Below are 19,363 nucleotides of genomic sequence, written 5' to 3' on the forward strand. Positions count from 1 at the left end.
CAATAACCGGTATTCTCGCATTTGTGGCTTGGAAGAGATTGGGTGTTTACGTTTCGAAATACAGGCAGTTGTGAGAGACGTCGGCTGTATTCTTGTAATCTGTTTGAATATTGTATGTGGGACGAGAAACACAAGACCGAGAGGGAGAGAGAAGTGGAGTTTATTAATCATTGAGTATTTGTCAATTGTTGCTGAACTTTTGCAGAAATTGCTTGTGAAATGTTTTACATAGTGAATTCTCAAAAGGAAGCTTTGTCACGTTGGTTTACAGGTATCTCCTGTTGTTGCAGTACTTGTGGTGTTACTCGCGTAATTGTGTGGACTGCAAAAGATAGAAATGAATATAGAAAGCGTTCTTTTTTTAAATTTTTTATTTTAATATCCTGTACAATGAAGTACATGATGACATTTCCTCTACTGGCACGTATTAACGCTCTGTTAGCATCTCGACGAGCTGCTGATGGTTGCACAGCCTGGCGATGTCCAGGGGGGTGTTCCCCTTATCAGTCCTCACCCCCCTGTCGGCTCCGGCCTGCAGCAACGCAGCCGCCGCTTCTGCGTGGCCATACTGTGCCGCCCAGTGCAGCGGCGTGTGCCCCCACAGAGTCCTGGCGTTGGGGTCGGACGCCGCAGAGAGCAGCAGCCGCACCACAGCCGCGTGGCCGTTCCATGCAGCGCAGTGCAGGGCGGTCCGCCCGCCCCCGCCCCTCGCCCCCACGTCCGCCCCAGCCGCCAGCAACGCCCGCACCACCTCCACCGCCCCCTCCTTAGCCGCCTTTCTCAGCCTCCTGCCTCGCTCCTCCTCAGAAAGGCTCCTGCACAAAACATCGACACACTCTATACTATTGAGACACACACACCAAATGAAAGAAACTGTCACAGCCGCAAAACTGCCAACAATTCGGAATACACTTCTTCTGAGCAACGAGTCACAAATCTAGAAATCTCGCTTCTGCGATATGGGTTAACTAGCGTATTACAGACAGATCCACAGCACTAGCCCATAATCAAAAACTTCAGCCATCTGCCAATAAAAATAGGTCCACTCCATCTCTTAACAAATTCATTTGGCACATTTCCTCATAATTCACTCGACAGATCCGCCTGCTTTCACCTCGGCATGCAGTTGCCGCCCAATCCTTCATCTACATTCAAACACACCCCTAAAACTACCTTCTCTGGGTACCAATTCCTTCTGTCACTTAGGAAGAAAACACTAGAAACTAAATGCATCTGTAAGTACTGAAATACAATTTCCTCACCAGACAGCTAAGTGATTCAGACCAGTAACATGGAAATTTTCTGACATACCGACGAAAAATATAAAAGTCACTGCTTCGTACACAATAAGTCGGTCGACATATTTGAAATACAACAAGGGCACCAGCTCGACTCTCCCTGACACACACACACACACACACACACACACACACACACACACACACACACACACACACAAACTAACCGCTGCATGATAATCGTCACATATGCTCATATAATCATGCATGCAACAAGAGATACATGAACTGGAACATTCATTTCCATCTACTTACAAACTTTGCAACCCACCATATGGTCTGTGGCAGACGGTATCCTGCACAACTACTGTACTCAGTCATGTTAACTTTGTGCCACCACTACAGAAAGCGTAAAACTTTACATTTATATTTAAAAAGGTCTTAGTAAACTCACAATGTACAACAACTACACTGCTTTCGAGTAAAATTTCTGTTTCAGTAGTAGTAGTACAAAGTTACACTGTCACTAACCGTAACAAAAGTGTACAATTTTTCTTATATCTGAAGCTGTGCATAAATTTAGATCATGCCAGAAGGGAATCAGGTGTTTGTAAGAAATAGAAACACACAGTGTTAATCGATTATTGCATATTCACTTACAAATATCAAAATACTTGTATAGATCTGGCATTGCTGAAGTTGAACCAATGTCGCGGGAACCTCTCCCCACAGTTGATGCAAGTTAAAGACTAATCCCAAGCGAGAGAGCCAGTAAGAAGCTCCAAAGACAAATGAAATACCAACTAGAAACTACAGAGGTAATATAACTGCTGCATTCAGTACAAAATAATCAATGTAGGTGGAGCAGCAACCATATGAAACAAAAGTAACAACTGGTACACATGAAAATTTCTCAACCGACTGCAGTCATCTGCTTTTTCCGTTCCGCTCCCAAATACAGCGAGGGAGAAACGACTGCCTGTGTGCCTCTGTACGAGCGACAATGGCTCTCACCCTATCTTCACACGCCTTGTCTCCAGTGTACATTGCGAGAACTAGAACTGTTCTGCAATCAGCCTCAAAAAACAGTTCTCTAAATTTTCTCAACAGAATTCCTCGAAAAGAACGTCGCCTCCCCTCCAGTGATTCCGATTCGAGTTCGTGAAGCTTCTGCACAGTACCTCTGCGCCACTCGAAACTACCGGTAGTAAATCTAGCAGCTCAGCTCTCAGTCCTACAGCTGTCGTCCTTTAATTCTACCTGTTGCCGATACCAAACACTCCAGCAGTACTCGAGAATAGGTCGCACCAGCGGCCTCCATGCAGCCTGATCTACAGGCCAACCACACTTTCCTAAAATTCTCCCAGCAAACTAAAGTCGACCTCCCGCCTTCCCTACCACAGTCCTCTCACGCTCGTTCCATTTCATTTCGTATCACTTTGCGAACTCTCGCTCAGACATTTAAGCGACGCCTCTGTGACTAGCGGAACACCTCTACTGCTGTACCTCAACATTACGTGTCTGTTTATCCTACTCACCTGCATCAACTTACGTTTCTCTACATTTAGAGATGGCTGCCATCCGTCGCACCAACTAGAAATTTTGTCCAACTCGCCTTGTGTCCTCCTACACTCACTCAACGACGACATCTTACTGTACACTAGGGGACAATCAGCAAACAGCTGCAGATACCTGTACACCAGACCATTTATGTATACAGACATTAACAGCGGTCCCACCACCCTTTTCTGGAGCACTCCTGCCTCTGGCGAACACTCGCCACTGAGGAAAACATACTGGGTTCTGTCACATAAGAGCTGAGGTCCACTCACATACATGTGAACCTATTCCATACGTTTCTATCTCCTTCAACAGTCGACAGTGATCCACCGTGTGAAATTCTCTGTGGACGTGTACATATATGTTATTCAGAGGTGATGGATAAGCGCACCACATCACAGGAAAATCTGCACAATGCAAAGAATTCCGATCTTTGGGGTAAAAATGGCTCAGTCACCTCTATTGCAATCACAGATTGTATTAAAGAGTCGGCACAAAGAACTGGGGCTAATGTTGCCCGTCTCAAAAAAAAAGGATTGTAGTTTACACACAAGTCAGCCTTGCCGCTATTGGACACATCAGAAAGGCGACTGAAAATAAATCACACAGTTTACCAGAACCGCCAAGAAAGTGCACTACAAAATTTGGGGAATAAATCCATCATTGCAGGCAGGTAATAGGTAATTTGATCAACCATAGTGACTTTTGTATGGCTAAAAAGTAGTGCTGACATTACACAAATTAGTTGTTGCCGTAAAAACAAAAAAAAATATTTTCCTTGCAAGAAAGCTGTTTAGCGTAAGACACTGCATGAAATGCGATTTACCTGGAACAGACCTCTAAGTCACGAGCAAGACTCGCTCTAACGGTGTCGTGGCACATTGCATTAACAGTGCTCGAACGACGACGGACACTACTTATGACGTGTTTCCCAAGGATGAGCACTTGCAACGTGAATGGATGGTTCGATGCAAACGCAAGGACAAAGTGAATGTGAAAACTGCACGTGTGTGGTCAGCTCCTTATCGGCCAGAAGATTGTGAACGGGATTTGAGAAATGAGCTTCTAGGGTTACCTTCGAGAAAGAAGTTGTCACCAGCAGCAATCCCCTGCATAAACATTCCGAACTGGCGTGGACAAGAAATTGTGGAAAGCGGTGATGCAAACGAAAGGGTAAGACGTCTGCACATACAAAACACCTTCAATAATTGCAACTGAAAAATTACCGTAATACAAACGACATCACATAAATGGAATGCTTTTTGACACATTACTATATTGCTTTACGGGAGTGAATGACTCGCTATATTGTACAGGCATTAAATAATGTTGCTCAAGTGTATTTGCTTTTCCTACTGGATATAATAGCTACATTTGTCTTAGAAATAGCCGTTTCTTTAAGTATTCTCGATATGTTGACTATTTTAAAGCTAGTATATAGTTGAAATGACAAAATCAGCGTATTTCGCGTAATTTGTTTACATTTACTTCTGAAGCAATAGCTGATGCTGACCAGTTGACTTCGCAGCGTAGTGGTGTGGTTTCTGACTCCCATGTTGGAGGTTATGGGTTCGTATACCTGTATTTCCTCTTACATTGTATTTTTACATTTTATCAAACTAGGCTATTGTAGCCGCTTGTGCCGGTGATATTTAACCGCTTTTGTAAATTTATCTGGTTTTTAGTGAGAAATTAATGCAGTTGCATAGTACTTGGTCAAAAATTTTAGGAGTAGTAGGCCTACTCGGTAAATAATTTCAGGAATAATAAAATTAAAATCAAATTCATTCCTTAGGGATCCGGAAGTCGTGCACAACGCTGTGGAGCAAGTAGTTTGCAAAAGCGAGCTTTGACGGCTTTAGAAACTGTCACCGAAAAAAAAAAAAAAAACAAAGTCGACCGAACCACATGTACAAATTGCGTTCATGAACCCACTGAAGTAGTGAATAAGGATTTGGAAATTAAGGAACTGAGGGCCGAGATTGAACTTTTAAAAAACTGAATGCACAGAAAGATGCGGCACTAAGAAAATGTGACGCATCCTTACGAAGTAAAACGAAAGATCTCCGACGTGTTCTTTCGCTGAAGCGGGTAGAAAAGTCGTCTGACGTGAAAGAAAAAGTAAAATTGCACAAAAGTGTAAATAGTGTATTGTCAAAGTGTTTTACACTGGCGCAAATAAGATGCCTATTAAACGAAAATAAAAGGGTAAAGTGGAATTCAGAGGACATTGCCCATGCATTTACTTTCAGAGCTCTGTCACCTAAAGCATACACGTATTTGCGAAAGCGAAAAATTCCTTTGCAGTGCAGGGCAACGCTTCAGAAATGGACAAAGGAATTTAAATGCAGACTTGGTATTCTTGAAGATATCCTGTGTTTATTGAAAGCCAAGTCACACACTTTTACTACTCGAGAGAGAGAGAGAGAGAGAGAGAGAGAGAGAGAGAGAGAGAGAGACTAGCTGTTCTGACATTTCACGGAATCAATGTTGATGGCCGCATATGTTACAATTCGTCTGAAGACGTAGTAGTCGGACCACATTCCAATGCACAAGTCTGCACGATACGTGGCTTGTGTAAGCAGTGGAAACCACCAGTTTACTATGACTTCGACACTGTGATGACCAGTAATTTGCTTCAGAGCATCATTAAGGCAGTTGAGGAATCAGGAATCGGTGTTGTTGCTGTGACGTGTGCATTGGGCGGAAAAAATATAAAAGTTTGGAAGGAACTGTGTCGATACACAGAACTTATTTCGTAAATCAAGCAGATGACACCACGAGTGTATAGGTTTTCTTCGATGTACCACACCTGATACAGTTACTACGGAACCGTTTCTTGGATACAGGCATTACGCTACCTGATGGGTCCAAAGTATCTCGGGCAGCTCTACAGGAACTTTTAAAGCACCAGAAGAGTGACTTAACGATAACACACCACATTACTGAAGCGCTCTTAAACATAGCTCGACAAGCAAGGCAGAATGTACAGACGGCAGCGCGACTATTTTCACGACAAACAGCTCAGGCTTTGAAGTATATTCTCCATAAAGACGTTGAAAGTAATTTTATTGAACTTGTTAACGACGTCTTTGATGTCTTGAACTCTTAGAGTTCCAAAATAGGAATGATCATCCCTGCGTAGTGGGTTTGGAATCAATCTCTCAATTTGAGAAAATACTTTGAACAGATTCTTAGATATCTGTCCAGCAATGCGTGTTGGTGACAAAGAAAGAATGTTGCCTTTCCAAAAAGGTTTTATAACTTTAATAAAATCTCTCTCTTTGGTCTTCTCGAAAGTATGAAAAGTGTGTAAGTTAGCTATATATTAACTTGTAGACTGAATCAAGATTGCCTGGAAAACTTTTTCTCTAGAACACAAGAATTAGATATATTTTTTAACAATCCTACAGCTATTTAAGTAAGGAACAGGGCAAGTCTCCTTATACTGACAGGTAATGCAAGTGATCTCTCTCTCTCTCTCTCTCTCTCTCTGGGAACACGCCAGTTACTAAAGAATTAAACACGGAGTCTTCCCAGTGTGACGTCTACCCGGATCCTGCATCCCCAAGTTTCATTACCAGTGAGCTCTGTGTGTATGTTGCTGACGAAGCGCCACTATGAGAAATCCCAGAAACTGTGAATGTGGAAGAAAATTTAGTGACATGTAGTAACAATGGGGGACGACTCTGTAACCTCAAATGTTCTTCCAGATGCGGTAAAATACATTGAAGGCTATATTGCATTTAAGTGCCACAACATTGATAAATCACTGGGCTTTCCAGGAGCAAAAAGTGAAGGAGATCATGCTGCAGACTGGATATCAATTACATCTAGTGGTGGTCTTTACACTCCAACGCCAGCATGGGAAAACAACAGTGTTGCTGTTTGAAGAAGAATTTGCTGCTTTTCACGGAAATGGACTGTGTAAACAAAAAATGTCGTAAAGTCTCTGTGGTCTATTACAAAACAAAAGTTTCCTGAGGTTCATGAAGCAGTTATTACTCTTTATGTAAAAACGAGAATATTTATAACGATTAGGCATCTCAATCAAGAAGCAAAGATGGAAGCAATGAAGAAATGTGTTGCGAAGAGGAAGCAGTTATGGATTGCATCGTCGTCTGGTAAACGGCAGTAGAAACAGACTACATTCATATCTGCTTCTTCATCAAACGAGCGAGTTATTTTTCAACTTAATTATCATTTATTTACTCTTAATGTGTACAAAACCTGTCGTGCCCCTTGTTTTGACTTGTACAGATGCGTATCGAATGAAAGCAAAAGTAAAATGAACGAGTAACATGGCACCGAGTCTGTGGTGCTGCGCACTTGCCGTGTAAGCACATGGCTGGGCCGCGCCAGGGTCCTCGTTGTGACGTCACGGCGCTCCACCCAATAGCAAGCGTTTTCGCCTGAGTGCCCCCCGCCCGTTTCGGAACATCCCGTAGAAGCACCTCGTGACGTGGCCGGGTAGGCAGGACGGGCACTCGCTAGCTCGCTCGCTCACGAGGTTCCAGACACACGGTACTCCGCTGTAAACAGAACACGGCCAGGCTAGGCTACGCCACTGTACCAGACCCCTCCACTGTTTACTTGTCTGCACTGCAGAACTACGAAGCGACTGTGTCGTCTATATGCAGGTCATTTCTGGTACAATTTACGTTGCATGCAGACGTGTACACTAATGAGGCGAATTTACACTGCTACTTTTATATGGCGAATGTCAAAGAAATTTTGTCGAAACAGGAATGTCTGTCTTTTCCGTCGTCGTTCATCGCGCCAGACCCTTGCACGCATTATTAGGTCAGTAGTGCGAAGACGCAGCTTCGACGTCACACAGAGGACGAGGGCGAAGGCTGCAGCCGACAGGGCACTGGAGGAAGCTGCTCTGGCTGCGACGCCTATCAGTTGGCACAGTGGCACCAGACGTACAGCCGAGGAATGAGGGGTCAGCAGACTAGAGTCACCCCCACCCCGCATTTACATTGATGCCACCCTTACCATCTGACACTCCACAGGGAACTCCTGAGGACGTGATTTTGAACGTGGCTTAAAATTTTGTCTTTCTGCGCTGCAGTGCATGGCAGACGATTCTGAAAATCGCTTCATCAGGTAGAATACTAACGGTCTTGAATTAACCAATGTATGATTTGGCACGATACTAAATTACATTGTGGGACCTCACTTCATCCACAGGGTGATTAAATGGAAATACGTATGCACATATTCTTACTAACATTCAGCCTGTTCTCGTAGAGGTAGTTCCGTGGACAAGCGACAGTGTATGTGGATCGAACACGGCCGCTGCCCAGACCCTCACCTGCTCCAAAGTGACCAATGAATGGAAAGTTTCCCGGCCGTTGTATGGGACGGAATGCTGCAGTACAAAGGCCAGCCAGGTACCCTGATCTGACTCAAATGGATTTCTTTCCACGGGGAGCACTGAAAGATAGAGTGACACGAACACCAGGTATGTCAGATGATGCGCGCCAGACCACACAACGACGTATCATCCAATGTAGCTTGTCCAGTTCATCTCTCTCTCTCTCTCTCCAACAGCCATTCGAAATGTGTCTAGCAGTTGATGGTGTGCAATTTCACCATATTGTTCATTAAAATGTGAAACCACACTTCACTAAGGAAAGTATTTAGTTTGTGGATGACAAGGCATCAGTTGTTTTGAATTAATGTTTAGCTTATTTAAAATCTATTCCGTCTATGTACAATTTCGAGCAGTTTCTAATTTCTAACTGACAGCAGGTCTTTTGCGCTGTAGAACCACCCGGGTGCTTCCAGGCAGAGACAGGCTGAGCTGACAGAAGGTCATGGGATAGCGATACAGATACAGATGGCAACAGTATCGCGTATGCAAGGTATAAAAGGGCAGCGTGTTGGCGGCGCTGTCACCTGTACTGAGGTGACTCCTGGGAAAGGGTTTCCATCTTGATAGCCGCACGACGGGAATTAACAGACTTCGATTGCGGGATTATAGAACTTGTTTATGACTGTTCATATTTTTAAAATGTAGATTCCGATGTATTGAAATTTAATAAAATGCCATTGTGGCCTTTTGTAAGTGCTCTGCAAACAGAGTGCAGTCTTTGTTTCGCCTTTGCCACAATATTATCTGTGTGGACATTCCAATTTAAGTTGCTCGTAATTGTAATTCCTAGGTATTTAGTCGAATTGACAGCCCTTAGATTTGTGCAATTCATTGTATGCCCAAAATGTATCGGATTTCTTTTAGTACCCATGTGGATGACCTTGCACTTTTCTTTGCTTAGTGCCAATTGCCACTCGTCGCACCACACAGAAGTCTCTAGATCATTTTGTAATTGGAATTGATCATCCGATGATTTTAGTAGACTGTAAATTACAGTGTCATCTGCAAACAATCTAAGAGGGCTGCTCAGATTATCTCATAGATCATTTATTTAAATCAGGAACAGTAGAGGGCCTTTGACACTACCTAGCGGAACGCCTGATATCACTTCAGTTCTACTCTGATGTTTTGCCGTCTATCTGAGCTGTGACCTCTGTGAGAGGAAATCACGAATCCAGTCACACAACTGAGGCGATACTTCACACGCACCCAATTTCATTAATGCAGGGTGTCTATGCACAGGAGGAAAAAAATTCCCGGGTTTTTCCCAGATCTTCCAATTAAAAATACACACTCCTCCGGGTGAAAAAGACTTTCTCCCATGTGAAAATACACTTTTTCCGTGTTAAGTGAGAGTATACTTTCCCTTGAAACTGTAAAATTTATCAATCATTTGAATGGTTATGGTTTTATACAGCGGATTAGAATTTCCCGGTTCTTCAGAAAAGGGAACACAGGGGGGAAAAAAACACGTTTTGGGAAGTTCTTTGATGATTTTAGTATTACAAAAGTACAAATTCGAATTTCACAAGACACTGCATGTTACGTTCCGAAGCATTGAAATGGACATTGTTATGCGCTTTTGTAAGCAGTCACAGCTCATGTCACGTGATCTCGCCAGCCGATGACAGCGGGTATTCAGAACATAGGACACGTGATATAGTCAGCGAATAGCAACATCACTCAATTAGGGCAAACACACAAACTGGACAAGTTAATGGTTTAAACTAATTACATAGTGTTGGTACAGGTAAAGCAAAGCTTTCATATATAATATTTCTCGCGAAGATTAATAAGCTACAAGAGAAGCTAAGCTTTCACATATAATGTCGATCTTTCTTGCGCGTTTGCACTTTAAGATACATCACACAATGTGCCAGTAAAATGTTTAACACCAACATAAATCTCTGATGTTCTGGGTTCGAAATTTTTCTAAATGGCTGATCATCAAAGAGTTGGTCTTTAAATTAGAGCCAAACGCTCTGCGATTTAAGAAATTCATCGTAAATTTTCGCACATAGTTCATCGTAGAGGGAGACCGAGAGATGAATACAGTAAGCAGATTCAGAAGGATGTAGGCTGCAGTAGGTACTGGGAGATGATGAAGCTTGCACAGGATAGAGTAGCATGGAGAGCTGTATCAAACCAGTCTCAGGACTGAAGACCACAACAACTGTTCATCTTGCGTAAAAGGAAATTTACTTTGAAGATAATGCTTTTCAAACCACAATTCGTAATATTTCCCCTCGATCTGTCAGAAATAAATTTGTTCCAGCAGCTGCCAGAGAGCTTCAGGTAAGAAGCGTCCCCGCGCTTGCGCAGCTATGACGACGTAGGAAGCCCGTATGTTCTTATGAGCAAAACATTAAAACATCTTACATTATGTCATAAAAGGAACAAGGGATCAGAGGATACTACAAGAGACCCGGAATTTCTTGAACCACACTGAAATGAATAATTTGCGTTGAAGTGCACATGCGTATGTCCAGATTCCCAACGAAGTAGGCTTCGATCTGATATTAAGCTTTTCAGTGTGCTTTTCGGGGTGTAAATTTTCTTGAAGTACCAGCACTGTATTGTCACATGTTTGGTTCTTTATTATGGCATAATGCCATACGCGCTAAAAAATGAAAACTTGCACTTGAAATGGAGCGAACAGTTGAATCTAGCCGATAGTGTGGAATTAAACACATTGTTTCAAACAAACTGGCTGACTCAGTGGAAAAGATAAATAGAAGCCGAATTTCTTTAGCAAAGTGACAAAAATAACTTCGTTGTTATGCAAGGCGATTAATGCTTGACTGTCAGAAAGGTGGATATTATATTAAAATCTGGAACTAGTAACATATTTTAGCCTTCCATAATTATGTGAATGTATTTTAATTCACTTGGTAGTTCCCAACGACAGAAATCATTTTTTTTCCATTCGCGTGAGAACAGTAAACGAAGAGGAAACAGCAAAATCACTAAATGTAAACACGCATCACGTGGAGCTCCCCCCCCCCCCCCCCCCCGCCAAACCACTGTAAGTCAAACAGCTCTGCGCATCAGCCCCGGATCTATGATATTTCGTACCAGGGCAATACTGGACGGTTAGATGGTGGCGCCACCCTAGCCGCTTTGTGAAACAAGGTTATTTTTCCTCAACAATACGAATTTCCCCCCCCCCCCTTCGCCACCGAAATTGCCGCCCGGTTCAGGTACTCCGGTTTGCTGCGTACACAACTAACAGCGACATTCCTGTTTCCAGAAGCGGGAGAAGGTACTACTCAGACGCGACTCAACTGTGCATGCGCGTGGTTCCGCTTGTAACTGCTTAAATGAATCTGATGTAAACAGTTGTGATGTCACGCTCATCGGAGGTAATTTGTTGTTACGAAGCATTGCATTGTCTTCCTACAGCCTTTCACACATTTTGCTGTTGGCAGATGCTTGTATGAGCACTGTAGAGGGAAACATTCCACGTGGGAAAAATATATTTAAAAAGAAAGATGATGAGACTTACCAAACAAAAGCACTGGCAGCGCTTTTGTTTGGTAAGTCTCATCATCTTTCTTTTTATTTATATAATATATATATATATATATATATATATATATATATATATATATATGACTCATTTCCTTTGCAATTTAAGTTTCATTCTCTCGTTCATATTTTGTAGATGCAGTATTATTCTGCAATAGCGGGATACAGTAATACCCTTTGTTAGAGTATCGGTTCTTAACAGTCAAAATGACAAAAAATTAACTGAAAACAAAAGCAATGAAAAACTCCCAGATTTCTAAAAAATTCCCAGGTTTTTCCCAGTTTTCTTCCGGATGAAAAAATTCCCGAGTCTTTCCCAGATGTCCCGGGACGTATACACCTTGTAACAGTTTCTTTTGATACCATTCCTCACAAGCCTTCTGGAAATTTAGGAATATGGAATCGGTCTGAGATCCCTTGTCGACAGCACTCATTATTTCATGGGAATAAAGAGCTAGCTGTGTTTCACAAGAACAATAGTTCCTGAATCTGTGTTGGTTATGTATCAAAAAGTCATTTTCTTCAAGATGACTCATAATGTTAGAGTACAGTATATTCTCCAAACTCCTACAGCAAATTGAGGTCAGTAATATGCATCTGTAATTCAATAGGTTACTCCTATTTCCTTTCTTGAGTATTGGTGTGACCTGTGCTACTTTCCATTCTTTAGGAGCAGACCTTTCGTCAAGTCAACGGTTGTATATGATTGCTAAGAAAGGCACTATTGTGTCTGCATACTCTGAAAGGAACCTGATTCGTATTCCATCTGGACCAGAAGACTTGCCTTTCTTAAGATATTTGAGTTGCTTCACAACACCTAAAATATGTACTTTTATGTCACTCATGCTAACAGCTGTTCAGGTTTCGAATTCTTTAATAGTTACTTTGCCTTTTTTCGTGAAGGAATTAAGGAAAACTGTATTTAGTAACTCCACTGCAGTGGCACCACCATCGGGAACATTTCCATTGCTGTCACACGGTGACAGTGTTGACTGTTTTGTCACTGGTGTACTTTACATACGACCAGAATGTCTTTGGGCTTTCTACCACATTTTGAGACAATGTTTCATTGTGGAAACTATTAAAAGGGAATAAGTCAAGTCCATTCAAAAGACTCCTGCCACATTATCCACATTAAATTACTTGTTTGGCTCCCACGTTTCCCTTTGTATAGGGAAGAAATTTCTGTATTATACAATAGCTTATTGCATTCTGCTCTGGTTAATTTCAATAGGCATGTCGAAGAGTCTCACTGCTGTTGGTCCCAGGTGTGTGTGTGTGTGTGTGTGTGTGTGTGTGTGTGTTTTACTGAAGCATAAATTGGTCCATACTTTATTTTGAAATCCACCAGCTATTGAGTCATCTTGCAAACATGTCAGTTCACTTTGAGATGGCAGTATATTTTCAGTAGGACCAACTATCTTTGCCCACGTCAGTTGCCCTTTTCTAAAAATAATAGTTAACTATACCATGGAATTATGCAAAACTTCTCCTCGGTGAATCAAATCCACTACTCATCACACCAGGTGACCTCCATTGAATACAGGAGTTTGTTTGCGAGTGACGAGCCATACAGTGCTGTACGCATCTCCACTCAGCCACACCCACTGCATTTCTCCCTTCTCGAGAGCCGATACCTCAACCATTAGACCAGCTGAGTGCGTTTGCTGGCGTAGATGGAATTACCATTGTGGATGATGTTTTTTACCCATGATTTGCTAACACTACCACCAGAGATTCTGATGTACATCCTCTGAAGTAAGATAACACATCCACCGATTCAATTTCCCTCTTGCTACTCTTCCTAAAAGTGGATAAACTCTAGTGCAAGTGTCGATGAGGTGTGCTCGGGCAGCCTACTGCTCAAGGAGACTGCCTGCAATAAGCAGCTAATCTGGGTTCCTGTTCCAGTGCGGCACAGATTTCCAATAGTCACTACAGATGTAACTGACCAGAGAACCATTTAAGGAATATTCGAATTACATTTTAAGACATACCCAAAACAAGCAGTATCCTCATTACTGTACTAAATATTAACTTTGTCATTCTTACTTGTATTTCTGTTTACCTTTCTTTCGCCATTTCTTCCCGAGTGTCTTCAATAACTTATATCTACAACCATTCACATAGGTTTTGTTGAGTGGAATTGTGTGAAAAATCCCGTTTCCACACCCATTTACTTCAGAATCAATTTGTCAGACACACAAACAATACTAAAAACAAAATCTAGATTAAACACATCAATACATAAAGAATTTGGAAATGGGTATGATTTGAATGGGACACTTCCTACGTAACTACAGTTGAGTGACTCTGAACTGAACGTAATTCTCACGGCAAATACAGAGAACGAGAAATCTTCTGCATATGTGCTCAGTCTTCAAAATATCATAGCCAAAAAAGTGAGAAAGGAGTAATGTTAAATGGCAACTGTAACCTCTATCCAAAAACTGAAGGAATCTATATTTTATTTTATTTACTATATCGGCTGGTTAATGCCAAAATAAGGAGTACTGTGAGGGTAAGACTTGGGCACGTGTGGCAACACAACTCACCGGAAGCGAGAGACGGCTGCAGCATCAGGTGGAGGGGTGTGTCGGGCAGACGTGGGAGGCGCAGCTGCAGCAGGAGTCCGGCTGTGGCCGCTGTGGGGTTGACGGTCAGAGTTGGGGGTGGACCCGCCCCCTGTGGCGGTCGGCGAGCTGCACAGAGAAACACTGTGTGGGTGGGCGTGTTCACACAGGGGCTCACTGCAGGCGGTCCAGCTGAGGGACTGTCCACCGGGGCAACAGAACACTCAGTGCCAACAACACCAACCTGTCACTTAACGTGACTGTACCACCAATTAACTGGTCTTTTTCTGCACTACTTCTGCTATATTCTCCACTGGCATAGCTTAAGATGCAAAACAACACATTGTTCACAATGAACCACAAACCAAATCCCAAACATAAGGACCAACAATTTTGCTGCCCTGACAGAACAACTATCAGACAGAATTTAGAAGCAGTTACAGTCAACTGGCAGCTACTTCTGGTTGTGAGGTAATTTGAAAACTGATGTATGCATGCTGAATTATATCACTGGAGGCAGGCAGAGAGGCAGAGGCAGAGGCAGAGGCAGAGGCAGAGAGAGACAGAGACAGAGACAGAGAGAGAGAGAGAGAGAGAGAGAGAGAGAGACAGAGAGATCCAGCGATAGAGAAACAAACTGGTAAGTTGGGGTATCAACTTACTGTTGAAACTATATGGTCATGGATATGCAAGGGCTGTTTGATGTGAAACCCAAGGGAATGAAGAAGATGAACAAGAATTACAAGACCTATGCTATAAAAGTTATCAAGAGTATATTCAAAATTTGCATTTGAGTAAAGCAAATAGAACTATATATATGCATGTAATGTCTCCACAATTCGATTCATTGAAAGGACAGCAGTGGTGATGTGTTTCTTAAACAACAATTTTCGTGTTGAGCAGTTTGCAGTACAGGCCACCATTAAAACAAAAAAATGGGTTACACAGTGTATGCAATTTTATCTGATGGACAACGTTTACAAGTTGTGAAGTAACCTTTTTTTTTGTGGTTTTAGGGCGCACAACTTCAATGGTCATTAGCGCCCTGACGACGTTAAGAATGCACCGCGAGGCACAAGTTTAAAACAACAACTAAAAGGGAAAACACGATAAAAGACAGACTGACAGGCATAGGATTAAAAAACAGCGTCATCAAATGTCCTTAGTGAGGTTTGTCAAATTGATAAAACGAAGAACACGAGCAGCTGCTCGTGGGTCATCCGCTAAAACGGCATCTAAAGTACATGGCAGGTTAAGATCGAGACGCAGTGCGTTAAAATCCGGACAGGACATTAAAATGTGGCGGACCGTCAGCAAGTGTCCACATGGGCAGAACGGCACCGGCGCAGCCGTCAGCAGATGGCGATGGCTGAACCGGCAGTGTCCAATTCTTAACCGGGCCAAAACTACCTCCTCCCACCGAGAAGGACGTGAGGACGACGTCCAAGCCACGGGAAGAGGTTTCAAGGCCCGAAGCTTGTTGGCTGTAAGGGCAGCCCAATCAGCATGCCACAGCGATAAAATGCGCCGACAAATAACCCTGCTAAAATCTGACGAAGGGACACAACAAGAAGCTGTCCGAGGCTGGAGGACCGCAGCCTTGGCCGCGGCATCTGCAGCTTCGTTCCCAGGGATACCGACATGGCCAGGGACCCACATAAAGCTAACCGGAGAACCGACGTCCACCAGCTGCCGAAGAGAGCGTTGGATCCGGTGCACGAAAGGGTGAACAGGATACGGATCACTGAGGCTCTGGATGGCGCTCAGGGAGTCGGAGCAGATGACATAAGCAGAATGTCGGTGGCGGCAGATGTAAAGAACAGCCTGGTAGAGGGCAAAGAGCTCAGCTGTGAAGACCGAACAATGGCCATGGAGCCGGTATTGGAAACTTTGTGCCCCGACAATAAAGCAACACCTGACCCCGTCATTGGTCTTAGAGCCATCTGTATAAATGAAAGTCATGTTGATGAACTTCGAACGAAGTTCCAAAAAACGGGAGTGGTAGACCGAACCGGGGGTAACCTCTTTTGGGAGCGAGCTGAGGTCAAGGTGAACGCGGACCTGAGCCTGGAGCCAAGGTGACGTGTGGCTCTCACCCACTCGAAAGGTTGCAGGGAGTGAAAAATTAAGGTGTTGAAGGAGGCGACGAAAGCGAACTCCAGGGGGTAGCAGGGCAGAGACAAACAACCCGTATTGACGGTCGAGAGAGTCGTCAAAAAAGGAACGATAAGACGGATGGTCGGGCATTGACAGTAGCCAACAGGCATACCGACAAAGCAGTATATCGCGCCGGTAGGTGAGTGGCAATTCGCTAGCGTCAGCATGAAGACTCTCTACGGAACTAGTATAAAATGCTCCGATCGCAAGTCGTAAACCCCGATGTTGTATGGAGTTGAGGCGGCGTAAGATGGATGGCCGTGCAGAGGAGTAGACGAAGCTCCCATAATCCAGCTTGGAGCGGACGATCGACCGATATAGACGAAGTAGGACGGTTCGATCCGCTCCCCACGACATACCACTGAGAACACGGAGGACATTTAAAGAACGGGTACAACGGGCGGCCAAATATGACACATGTGGAGACCAGCTAAGTTTCCTGTCAAATGTAAGGCCTAAAAATTTGGTTGTCTCCACGATTGGGAGAGCAACGGGACCGAGTCGTAAGGACGGTGGGAGAAACTCTTTGTAGCGCCAGAAGTTAATACAGACCGTCTTCTCGGCAGAAAAACGGAAGCCATTGGCGACACTCCAGGAGTAAAGACGGTCAAGAGAACGCTGAAGACAGTGCTCCTGGACACGTGTACACTGCGCGCTGCAATAGATGGTAAAATCGTCCACGAAAAGGGAGCCTGATACATCAGCTGGGAGGCAATCCATTATTGGATTGATCGCGATGGCGAAGAGAGCGACGCTCAAAACTGAGCCCTGTGGCACCCCATTCTCCTGGCGAAAGGTGTCGGACAGGACAGAACCCACACGTACCCTGAACTGTCGATCCATTAAAAAGGAACGAATAAAAAGAGGGAGGCGACCGCGAAGGCCCCATGTATGCATGGTGCGGAGAATGCCCGCCCTCCAACAGGTGTCGTAAGCCTTCTCCAAATCAAAGAACACAGCCGCGGTCGGGCGCTTTCGCAAGAAGTTATTCATAATGAAGGTCGACAAGGTAACCAGATGGTCAACAGCAGAGCGGCGCCTACGAAATCCACATTGTACATTGGTAAGTAGGCGTCGAGACTCGAGCAGCCAAACCAATCGAGAGTTAACCATTCGCTCCATCACTTTACAGACACAGCTGGTAAGCGAGATAGGTCGATAACTGGAAGGCAAGTGCTTGTCCTTCCCCGGCTTAGGAATCGGGACAACAATAGACTCGCGCCAGCATGCGGGAACATGTCCCTCAATCCAGATGCGATTATAAGTACGAAGAAGAAAACCTTAACCCGCAGGAGAAAGGTTCTTCAGCATCTGAATATGAATAGAATCAGGCCCTGGAGCGGAGGACCGTGATCAGCCAAGTGCGTTTTCGAGTTCCCGCATGGTGAATGGGGCATTATAACTTTCACAATTCGAGGAGCGGAAGTTAGGTGGCCTAGCCTCCTCTGCCTGTTTGCGGGGGAGGAAGGCAGGGTGGTAATGAGCGGAGCTCGAAACCTCTGCAAAAAAGCGACCGAAGGCATTGGAGACAGCCTCAGGGGCCACAAGGACGTCATTCGCGACCTTCAAGCCAGAAACTGGTGAGTGGACCATAGTGCCAGATAGCCGGCGCAGGCTACCCCAGACAACAGAAGGAGTAAAACTGTTGAAGGTGCTTGTGAAAGCAGCCCAGCTGGCTTTCTTGCTTTCTTTGATAATACGACGACACTGAGCACGTAATCGTTTATAATTGATACAATTCGCCACTGTAGGGTGGCGTTTAAATGTGCGTAAAGCACGTCGACGAGCACGTAAAGCGTCTCTACATGCTGCGGTCCACCAGGGGACCGGTACACGACGTGGAGAAGAAGTAGGGTGAGGGATGGAATATTCAGCAGCAGCGAGAATGACTTCCGTGAGGTGTGCGACCTGACGATCGCAGCTTGGGAAGATTTGATCCTGAAAGGTCGCCCTGGAAGAGAAGAGCCCCCAGTCTGCCTTGGAGATGGTCCAACTAGAGGAGCACGGAGAGGGGGTATGCTGCAGGAGATGGATAACACACGGGAAGTGGTCGCTCGAATATGTATCAGAAAGGGCATACCACTCAAACCGGCGTGCAAGTTGGGGAGTACATATAGAGAGGTCTCAATGGGAATAGGTGTGAGATGTGTCCGAAAGAAAAGTAGGGGCGCCAGTATTGAGGCAGACAAGATTGAGCTGGTTGAAAAGGTCTGCTAACAGGGAGCCCCTCGGGCAGGATGCTGGAGAGCCCCAAAGGGGATGGTGGGCATTGAAGTCTCCAGTTAACAAAAATGGTGCAGGTAGCTGAGCAATAAGTTGCATCATGTCTGCCCTGGTAACGGCAGATGACGGAGTGTAAACGGTACAAATGGAAAATGTAAAAGTGGGGAGAGTAATGCGGATGGCAACTGCCTGCAGGCCGGTGTGCAACGTGATGGGATCATAGTAAATATCATCCCGGACCAGCAACATAACCCCTCCATGAGCTGGGATACCTACCACAGGGGGTAGGTCAAAACGCACAGAGGTGTAGTGTGCCAAGGCAATCTGATCGCATGGGCGTAGCTTCGTTTCCTGGAGGGCTACAATGAGCGGACGGTGCAAGCGGAGCAGCAACTTCAAGTCCTCTCGGTTGGAGCGAATGCTGCGAATATTCCAGTGAATAAGTGCCATCGTAAGAAAAGGAAGATGAAAGAAGGGGTCACCTCGAAGGCCGCTGAGGGCCTGGCTTCGAGCGAGCACTGCCGCCGCTATCAGTAGGCGGACAGTCATCGTCCATTGGGTCTATAGGGTCATCGGCCATCTCGGGAGGATGGCCGGGAGGGGGAGCTTCCTCCGCCGGTGAACGGCCAGATGTTCGGCTACCAGCGGTGCGGCCAGGCGAAACGGATGACGGCCTGGGGCTCAACCGCTGAGTGGCGCAG

At 44.6% G+C, this 19,363-nt stretch overlaps 1 protein-coding gene across 1 annotated transcript in view; it reads right to left on the reverse strand.

Annotated features, from left to right (window-relative positions):
* Positions 1-427: 427 nt before the first annotated feature.
* Positions 428-19,363, reverse strand: part of LOC126159857 (ankyrin-1-like) — a 57,745-nt gene continuing 38,809 nt past the window's right edge. The window contains exons 3-4 of the mRNA XM_049916667.1: positions 14,265-14,411; positions 428-815 (exon numbers count right to left, since the gene is read on the reverse strand). Of these exons, the coding sequence (XP_049772624.1) occupies positions 428-815; positions 14,265-14,411 (535 nt within the window). The remainder of the gene's footprint in view (positions 816-14,264; positions 14,412-19,363) is intronic.

The sequence above is a fragment of the Schistocerca cancellata genome, unplaced genomic scaffold, assembly GCF_023864275.1.
Source record: "Schistocerca cancellata isolate TAMUIC-IGC-003103 unplaced genomic scaffold, iqSchCanc2.1 HiC_scaffold_1148, whole genome shotgun sequence".
Classification (NCBI taxonomy): Eukaryota; Metazoa; Arthropoda; class Insecta; order Orthoptera; family Acrididae; genus Schistocerca; species Schistocerca cancellata.